Source organism: Rissa tridactyla, chromosome 3 (assembly GCF_028500815.1).
Source record: "Rissa tridactyla isolate bRisTri1 chromosome 3, bRisTri1.patW.cur.20221130, whole genome shotgun sequence".
NCBI classification, from domain to species: domain Eukaryota; kingdom Metazoa; phylum Chordata; class Aves; order Charadriiformes; family Laridae; genus Rissa; species Rissa tridactyla.
The window spans coordinates 43676753-43691767 of record NC_071468.1 but is presented as its reverse complement, the minus strand read 5'-3'; the positions used below and the strand labels follow the sequence as shown (position 1 = coordinate 43691767).

Here is a 15015-nt window from a genome sequence, read left to right as displayed (position 1 = left end):
TACTTTTCCCCATGTTTTTTGCACCTCCTACTTCATAAACTCCAGCACTAGTTAGAGAAAGTAGAACTGTAAACAATGCAAATAAGGTGCAACATTGCATTTTAAAAAATAACATTCAATAGTTGTTAGGATTACAAACTGATTAAGTTTGACACCAGAGGTGTCTCAGTCGTCTAAATTAACTTTGATGTTTACAGGGTACGTTTCTTGCTTGGAGGTCGCCATGGAGAGTTCAAGTTCCTTCCTCCACCTGGATATGCCCCTTGCTTTGAGGCTGTCCTACCAAAAGAGAAGCTGAAAGTGGAGCATAGCCGAGAGTACAAGCAGGATCGTAGCTATACAAGAGACCTGCTGGGTCCCACTGTCTCTCTGTCACAAGCAGCTTTCACTCCAGTTCCTGTAGATACTAGCCAGGTATGGAGACTGAAAGATTGCATTTTCACTTTTAACACACATATTATAGGCCTGTGTTATTTCACATTTGATTGAATTTGCAGCTTGTCTCAAATTTGTTTTTTCTTGGGATTTGGTTGGTACGTTCCATTATGAGAAGTTGAAAAAATGGTGTGTAAAATCCTTTTAGTGCTCACTAGAAATTTCATATATTTCAGTTTACAGCCAGTATAATAAAGAATGTTTTACCCTTAATATTAGAGCAGGCAAAAAAAAGAATATTTGAACTTCTTTTTCTGTTAATAGACACTGAAGACTTTGCCTTATGATAAGACTTTTGGACCAGCTTCAGATCTATTTCTTTACTGGACTTGCAGGTTACTAAGAGTGGCATTTGACTCACTGTGGGCAGTAAATGGCTTGCATTGAAATTGCAGTAATTCTTTGATAACAAAGATCTCAGAGCACAAAGATAACAAAGAGAGATAACAAATAAACAGATACGAGTTTATTATACACTTGACCAGAGTTTGAGACGATACAATTTTTTGTACACTATGTGCTCAGATTTTACCATATTTAGGAACTCATTCCCGAAAAAAAGAAAACCATGTGAAAAAGAGCAAACATGCTAGTTTGCTGCCATTATGCGTTAAATACAGCATTCTACATGTGTCATGTAGTTATTGTTCTGTAACACTAATAATTAGGGTAACGTTATGATTCATAGCACTGTATATTTGAGGTCTCTGGTTTTTGAAGTAAAACAGACTTGATTTCATATTTTGGAGGCAGAGTGATGTGCTGTCCTGATTTTACTTGTCACTTGTCGTCGTCATCTAATTTTTTTTTTTTATGGGGTTCAACTCTCAAATGTTTATATTTGTCTGAAGTGTTTTTCACAACATTACCTTAGTTGTTGAGATTTTTAGCATTTTTTTTAAGCTGAGAAACAGTATTGGTTTGAGTAGTTTCTGGCCAGCTGCCAGGAACGTTTTCCATGCTGTTTAGAGGTGTTGCATTTAAAACTGTTTTCCCTTGCTGGTCAAACTCCGGAACTTGTAAGTGCATATGTTAAAGTATTTCTGTTGATTGAAGAATTGTTGTTCACTTCAGTCAGTAAGAACTGAATGATAATGTAGGTTTAGTTGAGAGATATGCTTTGTACAAAGTGTCTGTCAACCAATTTATTTTGTAACAGCCTCTTTGTCTGTTCTCTCTTTAGATTGTTTTGCCTCCCCACCTGGAAAGGATTAGAGAAAAATTAGCAGAGAACATCCATGAACTTTGGGTTATGAATAAGATTGAACTTGGCTGGCAGTATGGACCAGTATGTACCTTCCTGTTTCTGTTAATTACATAGTATTGTTCAGCACGTTGGTTTCAATGCGCTAATGGGACTGCATTTTTTTCCATCCTTACAAAATCAGTAAGGTTTTAGACCCTTTCCATCAAAATTATGTTATTAAAGCTGTTTGGTGCTGAAATTTTCAGCCAGCCTAACTGTCAGCACAGAAAGCACTTAGTGGGTTTTCACCTTCTGTTTGTTCCTGGGGTAAAAAGTTTAGTTGTCTGGTGGAGTAAGCCAATTAAAGCAGTTATTCTTGGTTCTCTTCACATCTACTGGCTGACATAACTCTTTCAGAAGTCCCAAACTTATTTTTCATGAAAAATAATATCGCTTATAGGAAATTCCATTAAATCTTCTTTTCTCCTTCCTTCTCTCCATTTCTTCAGGCTCATGTCTGTATTAGGTGCTCCACATAGCTATTTTCTTATCGCTTTCCTACTTTTTTTCCTACGGGGCTTCTGGCTTTGATACAAAATGCAGTCTATTTTGTTGATTAGATTAAAAAAAAAAATCATAAAAAAAGTATACAAGCTAGTTAATTGGATTGCAAATGGTGTTGTTTATGAAGAGCTATTGCTGTGAAGAGTTAATAGAAACACACGGTAGATACTAGATGTAAATGTAAAACTATGTATGCACATACATAAACGTATATGTATTCTATTTCTGTTAATAAAAAGATTTTGGTCTTCTGAAGAGCTCAGATTACAGATTTAATGTAACTGCACATAGGTATTATATTTGTTGTAGCCTAAGGCAGTACTTAAAATGACTTCATTAACAAAGAAGATCTCTAGATTTTTTTTCTGTTGTTGCTTTCCTCACCAAATCAAACACAAAACACTAGTTAAATTAATGTGTCAAAACATTTTAATTGTGGTATAATCATACCAGCTGTGACACAATCTGCAGGAACTTTTAGTGTACCATTACTTACCATCGAGAATCTAATTGTACAGTTGACACTATTTTAATTTAAACAATATATAGTGTGTATCAAGTTAAGCAGCAATAAATGTTTCAGAATGAAAACAGGTGCTAAATCTTTTAAGTTATTCAGTTTTCTCTCAAACTTTAGTGTTCTATGGCTGGATGTGCTCACTTTGGGAATGTGGTGAAGTATGTGCTGATCACCTTCTGGCGATTGACTCTTTTTTCGTATTGGTTTCTCACAGATGATTTCATCAGTTTAAGCTGCTGTTGCCAATACTGGTTATCTGAATTGATGCACTGCATTTACTGAGTACTGACGGAAGGCATGAAACAAAAATTAGCTGGCTTAGACGCGCACATTATAAGTGCTTAGTTAATTTGTTTTTTTTAATTCAGAGCAAGATGAATTATATATAGTAGCTAGCTTTTCTGAAAAAGTGGTGTTTTTTCACCAAGTCAAAAAAGTATAAAGGCTAGAAGACAGAGAACTGGTAGATTTAAATATCTCTCCAGACTATTCAAAAAATCTGCTCTAAATTGTATTTTATACTCCCTCCTACATCATCAGATCTGTCTGTATTGAGTGTGATATTACCACTGCATTTTATACATGAAACAAAGTAAAAAAAACAAGCTAATGTAGCAAAATTAAGGACTTTTGTTAACTGACTTCATTATAAGTCTGAATATTAGCGGTATTTAGGTGTTCAACTTGAAATCATCGAATGCATCTGCATATCTTTGTTTCTATTCAAACTTCGCTATACATTTAAAACTAGCCACAAAAATTAAGAATTGGTGGGTTTCACAAGTTCTGCCACTTATATAATGTATTTGCAAGGCAGTGGATTTTTATACTATGCTCAGAAAAAAAAGGGGTGTGGGAAGGCAACCTACAAAATAAATGGAGTATATAATAGAAGTATTATACATTGTAGCTGTAGAGTGAAAAGAGTGTCACTAGGGGAAATTAAATTAACATTGGAATTCTGAGGAAAATATCTGACATCCAAGATTTAAGTTAGCTGTACGCAGATCTAAAGTAGTCCTTCTTATTGGAGACTTTATTGAATCATTATTAATGCAGATTACCATAGGTTTTAGAAAGAAATCTGCAAATAAGTATTTCCATTGTCTGCTAAAAAATGTTTCTCATTTTAGCTGCTAATGGTTTTGATCAAGTACCTTGACAGTTGAATTGCTTGTATTGCCTGTCCAAAGAACATTAATCCCATCAAGTGAAGATAAATTTTCCCTGGAGATTGTAAATATTTTTCAATCCAAAACATAAACAAATGACTGCTGTTCAATTTGGTAATTATTATGTGCAAAAATATGTTACTTGGAAATTTTATAGAGAAATGTGAGATTTTTTTTTTTTCATGAGATTAAATAAACTAGATTGAGTAGTAGCATACAGTTATTGTTATAGAAAAACACAGAACTGGCAAAAATAGAAGATGATAAATAAAGAATAAGTTTCAGCTATCAGTGACCCATATTTATGTTCACTCTGTGAGTACCCATGTATAATTAACACTCAGGACTTGAAGTTATAAAAACTTTATAAAAAGGTTATGGTTTGCAGATGACTGTTTTTGTTTCCCCTGCTCTAACACACTATGTTTATGTCCCAATATTATGAGTTATCTGTAATCTTAGATACTGCATATGGATTTATTGCCATGATGCTAGAGCTTTTTCATTTTAAGACATTTACATTAAAATAGCCAAAGAAAAGCTGTCTTATCTGATACAATATGCAGGGCAAGCAATCAGTTTAAGTGTGATACCTTGTTTTTCTGAAAGTCAGAAACTTCATGCCTGTTTATATACTACTGATTTTCCTTACCCTTTTTAAACATCAAATTTGATTCTGCATATGAATAACAGATCAAGATGTTGAGAACAGATAATACACAGTTCAATGGTACCACTTCACTGAGAATTTGTGCCTTGCTCTTTTTTTGGCTAAAATAATTTAAAAGCCGTCCTGTATTCACCATATGAATAAAGATCAATTTGGAAAAAGTATAACAATTAGACTTCTTAACTTCAACTGTTAACATTCCATTTTCCAGCAGAATTATCTGATTGATCAAAAGTTGTCAATAATGTTGGTTTTCAATAACTTTCACTTTGCAACTTTAAAGATTAATACAAATGCTAAGCTGGTGGTCCATGAAAGATGGACACAAAAGTGTTTTAATATGCAAGATGTGGTCTCAACTGAGCAAATGTTAACACTTTCATTGGGATCTTTTAGCTAATATTTGAAAACTAATATTTTTTTTATTAAGCCTTCTAGCAAGTCATAATCTGTGTAGATTTTGTTGACTGAGCTCGAGCATGATAAAGATACAAAGCTGAGAGAAGTAAAATGCTCAGTTATCAGCCTCTCAGGTTACCCTTCCCAGTAATGGCCAGTATTAGACTAAAACTGTGTAGAATTAGTGCAGGTTAAAAATGTCTTTGATCAAATTTTTTAAGCTTATAAAATGTAGTATTTTGTAAATTAGAGTCTTCATGACACTGCTCTTACTACAGTAAAAGTAAAATAATGTTCAAATTATTTGTGACTGATGAACAGTTGCATTCTGCTTGTGGTCTTTTCCAACCTAAATGATTCTATGATTCTATACTACTGGGCATAATTAAAACCCAAACATTTTCTGAATTAAGAGATAGGGTAGATTTATACTTTATATCATTACTTTTGTAGGGTAAGCACTTCAGTACTATTCATATCAATGTATTTATACAATCAAGATGCATAATTTTTCAAACATGGTGCTGAAGAAAATGAGTTGTTATTTTATGGCCGTATGTCAAAATATAACATAGATTGCACTATTCTTGAACTTTGTGTGATTGCTGTGAACATCTGTACATTGAAATGTACAAATTAGCATTTATTCCTCTTGAGATCTGGAAATCTGAAGTTTATTTGCAAATGCAAATTCTGCCTTACTTGAACAGAAAGATCGTGCTTTGAGAATACATAATATGTTCTACTTTGAAGTGTTGTCCAGTTTGAGTAATCCTGACAGGATTGTGTTTTGGACTGTTTTTAAATTTCTTCTAGTTTTTAAAAAACATTAAGCTTATTTCTTTACTGTCTTTTCAGGTTAGAGATGACAACAAAAGACAACACCCATGCTTAGTGGAGTTCTCAAAATTGCCAGAGCAGGAAAGAAATTATAACTTGCAGATGTCACTTGAAACACTGAAGTAAGCTGCTACTAAAACTTTTGAAGCTTATAGTGAGAGTTTCCTAAGGAGTTCCAGTTTCCAGAACTATAATTTGACATGTGAATTACAATTTGACATGTAGGTGAAGGTAATAATGTGAAAAAGGAGGAGTGAGATATATTAATGGATTGATGTATTTGGCATTGAAAATGGCTTTGATAGTGTTCTTTTTAACATCTATGGAATTTTAGAATTATTGTGGTAATGCTGATTATAAAATGGCTACTTAGGCAATTTCATCTTGTTTGGAGGAAAGAAATAGATCCAAGCTTTGAAAAAAAAACTCTTCACTTCTTATTTGGTTTAACTGAATTCAGTTTAATTGCTTTTAATTTTCTTTATTGATAAAGCGCACTTTGACAGTCAATAGGTATTTTTTGGACATGACTAATGATGAGCTTTGCTTCAGGACCCCTTGGTGCTATTTCTCTGTCATCTGTGCATGTTGCCACAAAACAGTAGTAGGCATTCCCTCCTTTTGCGGATGGGCAGTTAGATGTGTGAATGTCATGGAAGCTCTCCAGTTGGAATGCTAGAAAATTTCAGTGGGATGTTAATGGGTTTGTTCAAGTAACCTAGTTGTCTGGCTCACAAAGATACAATTCTGCATCTCGGCTTTGTCAGTCAAGTAGGTCTAAGTTCTTAAGTCGCTGTGAATGCATTGAAAATCTATTAGTGTAAGTAATTGCTTCCATATGTAGCATTGCATGTAGCCAACGTTAAAACATTTCTCAAACTGGTAAATGCCCGGTGGTATTGGTGGTTCTCCAGTCACTCCTATTTGCAATCCATTGAAATCTATTAATTTTTTTTTTTTCTTGTTATAATGTAGTTGCTTCTTCCTGTTCAGAGCATTAGAGGAGGATGAGTATCTCATGTGACAGTACTTTTCTGGGAACATTTGTACTGCATTATTAAAAAACTTGCCATGTAAACTGATGGTGCACTATAGTGTTTACACTCATAAGGACTTTCTGTCCTCATAGTAGAAAGCTAGGTAGAACACTCTAGAATTTCTCATAGTGTCCTTCTCTGGTCAGCTTCTCTGCACTGTTACTGATCCACAGTTCCCACAGTAAGTAAATTACTCAATGAAAAACAAATTTATGACCCAGAGTGTAAAACAGTTTCTAGAAGGATATTTTGGCATTATTTAGAGGTAACGCATTCAGAGAGAAATGGAACTCCATTGGAGGCAAGAAAATAAGTTCCTATTTGTCTTCAGCTAGATATTAGGATTTCAAAAAAAGCTTTTAAAGCCCTTGTCAACGCAACAATGTGCTTAAGAATCCAGAATAGCTTCTTGCTTTCCACTTTATGAAAAAAAAAGATGACCTCATTAGCTTTCCCTACTGTTGGATCTTTTGCTAGAATACTCTATATAATATGACTCAGGCATCATAAAAATCAGACTCTCAGAATTAAATGCACACTTCTAATGCTTTGCTTGATATTAAACAAATTTTAGCAGTCCTTACATGATTACTGGTTCAGAACCCAGTGCTTTTCTAAATCTAACCCTGACAAAACAAAAAATAATTTGGTTTCTAGACATATAAATGATGGATTACTTTTATTTTAGAAATTTTATTACTTACTCTAAAGAAAGCTTTTTCATTAAACGGATAGTATTCAAAACCTAAAGCATTTAGTCTTTCTAAGGATTTCAAAATTTGTATGTTTACTGAGATCAGTTCTTCGTTTCATTCTCATAGTAGTCCTTGTTTTCTGAAGTAATTTTCTAATTTTGCAATATCATGTATTTATCATGTAAACCTCTGTTGTTCAGGGACTAGAATATGAGTGTCTCGCTCAGTTAATTTCTGCAAACTTGCAAAGGTGGAAAAATTAGTGCATCTATTCTAGATGATCTGTGATGACTTTAATTGTAAGCTACTTTGATTATTTCTTTAATAGATGTTTCTAGTCTTACTAGCAGTCAGCCTCAATGGGGGAGAATGGGGAAGAGGAAAAGAAAATGTTGTTTTAAAACTTCTTCTAGTCAGCTATGTGCTGTATTCTTTACAATTTGCATACTACATACTTGAAGTAGTTGCAAGACACCACAAATAACTTTTACTGTAAGTGGGTTTTTTGTTGGTTTGTTGCCAGTTTTGCTGACAGCTCTACTACATGACAGAGGCAGAAAACAAGAAAGTTCTGGGTCATATTATCTGACACAACATTTCTTTTCAATATATTGGAATCTCTGTATATTTTTCAGTGTGATTGAATATTTTTATGAACTATAAACATGATATACTATATGTAATGTCAAGACTCAGGAATGAGTTTACCTCTGAAAATGTCATGGGATTAAAATATGCTTGCTCATACTGTTTCTGCACATTCGTATATATATTTTGTAGTTTGATCTTGTACTTTTTTTGATGATTACTATTTTGTGACTGACTTTCCTGTTTCTGCCTATTTACTCAGTTGTGTGTGATAATTACATGTATCAATATTATGCTGAGGATTGCATTCAGCCACTTCTAGTTTTCTTGTTTAGCTTTGAAGTACTTTAGGGGTCTTTCAGGTTCTACCAGTATGGTATGCCTTTTTATCCTGCTATGGCTCTCTGATTTGAATTTGCTGTATCTGGGTGGAGGCTATAAGCCTATAAGGTTAAAATTCCTGTCTTACATTACAAGAAAATCAGGGTTACCAGGGGTTGGCTCCTCTATACTGCTTTCCACTGTTAGCTATGTTCTCTTACTAATGCTGGTGATAGCTGCATAGGAATCAAATATGATTTATGCCAATTGAAATTTAGCTGCATGGAGTGTTCTTAGCAGATAGTGTGTTTTGCAGGAGGCAGCTACTGCATGTTGATTTCCTTGTATCTGATTTTACTGTCTAATTTTAAATCAGGGCTCATGGACCACAACAGTAGGATTTACTTCATCTAGCTAGCACTAAAAATATGCTGCAAGAACCTCCTTGAAACGTATGATTTATCTGCCAAGAGAAATACTGCTAGAGCAATAGTTATGCCCTTTTTTTCCCCTAGTCAGTTCAAGAGCAATAAATATAGTTAAAGCAAGACTGGAAAATATTGTTTTAGCTAGAGACAAAACCAAAAACCTTGTTTTCCATCTTTCTTCCACATAGGGAAAATTGGGAATGGAGTCTGAGTTTTACACTTGTACTTTCCTCTGCATGATCACTTTCAATCCAAGATACAGGTGTCACCCTCAGATTTTGAGAAATTTCTGATCTGACTCCAATGTGGTCTCTGACTTTTGTCCAAGATTTTTTTTTCACTTCAGTGTCAATATTTTAGTGAAGCACCTAGGTTAAAGAAAGGAAGACTTGATAACCCAGTGTTGAATGTAAGTGCAGGAACAAATAATTAGCATTACAGATCCAATCCTGGAGATGAATGAAATTTAAGATTTTTACTGCTGGGATAGTGTGACTGTAAGGATAGTAAGAGGTCTGAAATAATCAGAAACACAATTAATATTGTTGACCTTGTTGTAAGGTTATATAGAGTGTGGGTTTTTTTTCTGAAACGAGCTGCATCTTGCAGAGTCAGGCCAGAATGCACTGCCTGGGTCAGTGGGTCTGTGGTAGAAGCCCTGTTGCACACGACACACAGTGCCTGCCTTGAATCCTTTTCTCTGAGATGGATTAATGTGCAATATCCATACTGAGCATTAAGATGGCAGTTTTGGCCTAATGCTTATCACTCATTCTGCTGACAGTCCTCTCTTGAGTGGTAAGTCCTGACAAAATCCAGATCCAATTAAAATCTCTGAATAACAGCCTCTCTTTGTAAAGAAGACACATTCTAAGGATAACAAGTGATGATTCCTGCCTTTTTTGCTTTTGTCAGCTTTGAAGTAGATAACAATATAAAAAGATTTTGATATGAAGCGGAATGAATGAGCATATAAGCAGTATGAATAAGTATATAAAGCAGAAATAGGTATTTCAAGGGCAGGGAATCTTTCAACTGATGCCTCATATAGATAAATAGACTGTATGATAGTTCAATTTTGAAGTAGTCCACTCATATTTTTAATAAAATTTTTAGGAACATCTTGCGGCATCTTCTTAACACTATTAGAAAGCTTATACAAAAAGGCTGGTGTTGATCTTTGCGTATTATATCGTTGCCATTTCCATAGGTCTCATGTGTTGTATAGTGCCATTTATATGCCCAGCAGCAACTCTAAATATAGAAACATTGGCAGTAATTTATCTCTTGATTTCTGTATCCTAGAACCCTTCTGGCATTAGGCTGCCATGTTGGAATTGCTGATGAACGTGCTGAAGAGAAAGTGAAAAAAATGAAACTTCCAAAGAAGTAAGTTGAAATTCAAATGCCTCTTTTTATTAGGCAGTGTGAGTAAAGCGAACTGTATTTTAACGAATTGATATTTATATTGCTAGGTTTATTGGTACTTGAGTATGCATGTATGCATATGAAGTTTCTGAGATTTACATACGCCTTCATCCACACCTTTTCTTCTAGATATTTACGATCTGATGTGTAGACAAAGTTTAGGTTTTCCGTGATTCATTGAAATGTTTGGCATTCATTGTTACATAGTTCTTATGTATCTGGAGTGTAGTGCAGAAACTTGATTTTTACAGCAAACTTGTCAATGTATTTTGCTGTGTTGCACATATTTAAAGGCAACCATTTTGAAAGTCCTAGAACGGCTAGTGACTTGAAGTGGAGAGAACTGCTATAGCTGCCTGACTTTTTTTCCTGAGTGATTGAATGGCAACAGCATTGGTAGGACTGGGCTCAGATTGATATGGTATCATGGCCTCCACTACTGCAGCTCTGAAACCAGGTCTCACGGCCCAGCCAAGGTGCCCTGGCTTACTGCGTAGCACCAGCGTGCCACCCTCTAGTTAGCGAATGAAGAATTGGGGAGCTTTAACACAGTTGAAAGTAATGGAACTGTAGTTGGTGATAAGCATATCACAGCCCTGTGGCCCGACAGACATTTGAGCTCATGGTTTATAAGTTTGTATAGATTGGTATAAAATTCACTGGGCTAAAGGAGGGTTATAATGTATATAAAACCAGAAGGGTAAAGGTCACGGTTTCAGTATGAGAGAACTTCTATGTATTGTTATTCTTGAATTTAAATTAGTAATTTAGTTTCCCTGGTTATGACTAAGAGCAATGGTAAGTGCTAGTACATACGCACAATGGATAGAAGAAACAAGTAAAAAGGAAAAAATAATTGCGGCAACATTCTCAATAGCATCAGATGTTTGTTGAGCAAAAATAGAGCAAATACTTCATGATCTAGATGCAGTTGTGCAGCTATAAGGCTTGATCACATTTTTTGTGGGATACAGTCCTGGAGAGAAGAAGGGTTGTCTGAATGAAATGGGAAAGGAAAAGAGAATTGTCAGACTGAAAAGAAAAAAGTTTTTAAAAATACTTTTTCTCTGAGTTTAATTTTCTCTTGTAAAACAACTCACATAGGCTGCTGAAGATCTTTAATCAAGAAAGCAGAGTATGGACTAAGACCACTTAAACATACCTACCACTCTTTCTGTAACTTTCAGCGCTGGCACAAATAAATACTCCATAATGGTTGTTATAAATCAGTGGCAGATCAATATGGTAGTGATAATGTACTGTTAAAGCAGTTAAATTTTCATCTTGAAAATTATTCCACATTGCTTTATCTACATCTTTAAAAAATGTGTTAATATAAGGCCAGGGGAGATACCGAGCAAGCTAAGACCAGTAAGATACTGTTGAGCAGATGACTGGGTAGGTGCTGGGATTTTAGCTACCCATTTCAACTAACATTAGTCTGCAGCTAAACACAATTCTCCATCATGAATTTGTACACACAATATGCTTTTGTTAGTTTGCTTAGTATCCATTGAGCATCCATACAAATTGACACTTAATCCTCGATGAGTATTCATTTGCATCCTGAAATGAAGTGTACACATCCTCTGTGACAAAATCATGAGCATCCTTTGCAACCCCTTTTACTTTGACCCTGCTCTTATATCAAAATAGCTGTGGCTATTGTAGCTTCTATATGCCCAACGTAACACTTGTGCAGGGGAGTGTGACAGGAAAGAACACCGTAATTGCCAGCCTGACAAACGCGTTAATTCTGTATGAGTCACTATTTCCATTACTGACTGGTTTTACTTATCACACTGAAGCGACTTCGCAGCTACCTGAGGAGAGCTAACGGTGAGGGCAGTCAGCCAGCGCATGGGAGATGGCAGCACCACTGCCAGCTGCTTCCTTACCTCTGTCATAGACATTTGCCCATCCGTAACTCCATGAATGGTTGCTTTGGATTGATGTTCTTGAATTGTTGTTTTCTGACTGAACCTTTTTTTTTTTTTAATGGGGTAATTTTGAAGGATAGTCCAACCTCATGTTTATAGATGATAATTCCCCTTAAATACTTGCTTGTTTTCAATTATTGTTTTCAACCAATGATTTGTTTAATGGGTTTTAGAATAGTTATTGCAGAAGAGAATTAATTAAAATTTGTAAAGTATTTTAATATTTTAGAATATGAATGGGGATAAATACTGTTTCTTTTTCCGGATATCTCTGTCAGTCCAAATAAAGAAAATACAAAAAAATGACAAAGTTGTTTAGAAAATAATTAGACTATTATTTAAACTAGTCATTCTTTAAACAGCCCAGCATGTATAATTTCAGTGAGAGAATGTCATTGTTTATTTTTCACAGACCCTTTTTGTTGAGACCAAAATAGCACTCTGTTTTGTCATGATGCTGGAGGGGAAATACTCAGGGATATTCAGGGTATGTCCCCCAGCTCTGTCCTGGTCTCTCCTGGGGCCAGAAGAAGCCCCAGCTTTGGTACCCAGGGCTCCCCTGGCCTTGGTTTCTGCAAGGCTGTTTTTCACATTTTCACGCTTATTTTCCTCACTCCTCTCTGCCTGTGCAGCGTTGTGCCCTTTCGTAAAAGCGTTTTCCCAGAGGCACCGCCACCGGTGGCTGCGGGGCCTGGCCGTGCCCTGTGGTGACTCAGTCGGAGCCGTCTGGAACCGTCTGTGCCCAGCTCAGGGCAGCCCCAGCCGCTCCTCACAGGGACCACCCGCAGGCCCCCCTGCCGGCACCTGGGCACGGACACCCTGTGCAGCCCCTTTGCTCTTCCTGCTCCTCTTCCCCTGCATGTTCCCTTGCCACTTGAGGTAAGGGAGGCAATGTCCACCACCATGGTGGCGCCGCAAAGTGTCATAGGTTTTCGTTGTAAATTTAGTAAGTACTGATGTGCTGCTTCCATCGCCATATGCATTACATCCTTTATTGAAGAAGGGTTGCTCATAAGTAAAGTGGGAGATGACTATAATTAATTCCATGGGAACAGCTTCGTAAAAGTAAACAGCACTTCATTCTTAGGAGTGCTAAAAATTTTAAGGAAGCTGTCTTTGTGTTCTGAAGTCATGCTTAAATTTTAAACATTTACTCTTACGATTTGAAGGATAGTTCAGGTATGAAGCATTATAAAGACGAACTTTTATTAGACTTCATATGTGATATTGAGTAAGCCATTTGACCTGCTCTGTCTCTCACATCCCTATGTGTAATAGGAGGAATACATTTTCAGAATATATTTCTCAGAGGTAACAATAATAGTGTTCATGTAAGTATTTAGATAAGCAACATTTTAATCTACTACTTTAAATATGTGAAATTGCTAAAATACTTTCAAAACAATTTAGTTCAGCACATTCTGGGTATCTTTCATTACCAGCTACTCCATCCCATCAAGTTGCAATTAGCTTGAAACAAAATCAAATGTCAGTGCATTATTATCCTTATGTTCCAAGACAGATTATTTATATACATATATTGCACACATGTCACTTCTTTCCTTTGTGGTTCTGCCAGTTTTTTCTTACTGAAAAGTAATTGCAAGTTCTATATTTTTTGACAGCTACCAGTTGTTGAGTGGATATAAGCCTGCTCCCATGGATCTGAGTTTTATCAAACTCACCCCCTCTCAAGAAGCTATGGTGGATAAACTAGCAGAGAATGCTCACAATGTGTGGGCAAGGGACCGTATAAGGCAAGGCTGGACATACGGTATCCAGCAGGTAAGTGCTAACTTCAGTCACTTGAAAAGGCACTTATCTCTTGAGATATTTCACAGTTAAATGGGAATAATGGGGACACAAAAGCAGGAAGAAGCAGCTAATGAATGCGAGCCTGTCAGTCAAAGAAAGCAAAAGTACATAATTAAAGCAATCCTGCTAAATCTTCTAGCAGTATGAGACTCTTCTTTTACAAGCAGTATTAAAAAATTGATGGTATATTCTTCTATGCTGTCTAGATCTCAGGGTGAGAAAATTGGATGCAGGAAGCTAATATGCTCTAGTATTTTAGGAAATGTAAACATTTACTTTCAGTAGGGGAATCATTTAAATGTTTGCAGTTCTGGGAATTGAACAATTTTGTTTATCCAGGAAAATCAGAATGTAAACGTCTAGTAATCACTTCGCTAATGTGTTGTATTTCTGGCAGAGGCCATGTTTAACTGAGAGTAGTTATGTCAGTCTCCAAGTTCTAGTCCTGCTTTAGTGGTTTTGTTTCAGTGAATAGAAATGCTATGTGGTAGGTATCACAATGTGTTATAAGGGAGGGGAGTAAAAATTAAGCATGGTGGATTGTTAACAGCAAAACTCAGGGTCTTTGTTTTCTTTAAAAAAAAAAAAAAATCAATTGGCTATACAATGATCCTAATTTATTATTTTTCAAGACAGCTACTATATCAATTTTCCCTTAGGAGATATAGTTTCTATTCTTTTTGTGATTATTTGTGAATTTTATCTAGAGAAATGTGTCTTTGTTAATAAATGTGTGGTAGCATATCACAGTGAAATTTTAGGAAAATTCACCCCTTGGGGAAAAAAAATGAGTTTTCATGGTTTTGCGCTGGGCATAAAAGATCATTATTTTTGCAAAAATGAGGAACATCTGTTTTGTAGGTACACACTCTTTCCTGCCTACAAACAGTGTTTTTGTTTTTGACAAAAATTCAAGTTATACATTTCAGTTTAGCACATTTCAAATTTTGTTTTTTTTTTTTACAAGGCCAAAATTC

General features: G+C 35.6%; 1 protein-coding gene across 4 annotated transcripts in view; it reads left to right on the top strand.

Annotated features, from left to right (window-relative positions):
* RYR2 (ryanodine receptor 2) overlaps nt 1–15015 on the top strand; it is a 427534-nt gene that overhangs the window by 238356 nt on the left and 174163 nt on the right. For all 4 annotated transcript variants that reach the window (XM_054193733.1, XM_054193732.1, XM_054193731.1 and 1 more), the window contains exons 22-26: nt 198–414; nt 1619–1723; nt 5805–5908; nt 10161–10244; nt 13849–14008. In XM_054193733.1, coding sequence (XP_054049708.1) covers nt 198–414; nt 1619–1723; nt 5805–5908; nt 10161–10244; nt 13849–14008 — 670 coding nt within the window. The remainder of the gene's footprint in view (nt 1–197; nt 415–1618; nt 1724–5804; nt 5909–10160; nt 10245–13848; nt 14009–15015) is intronic.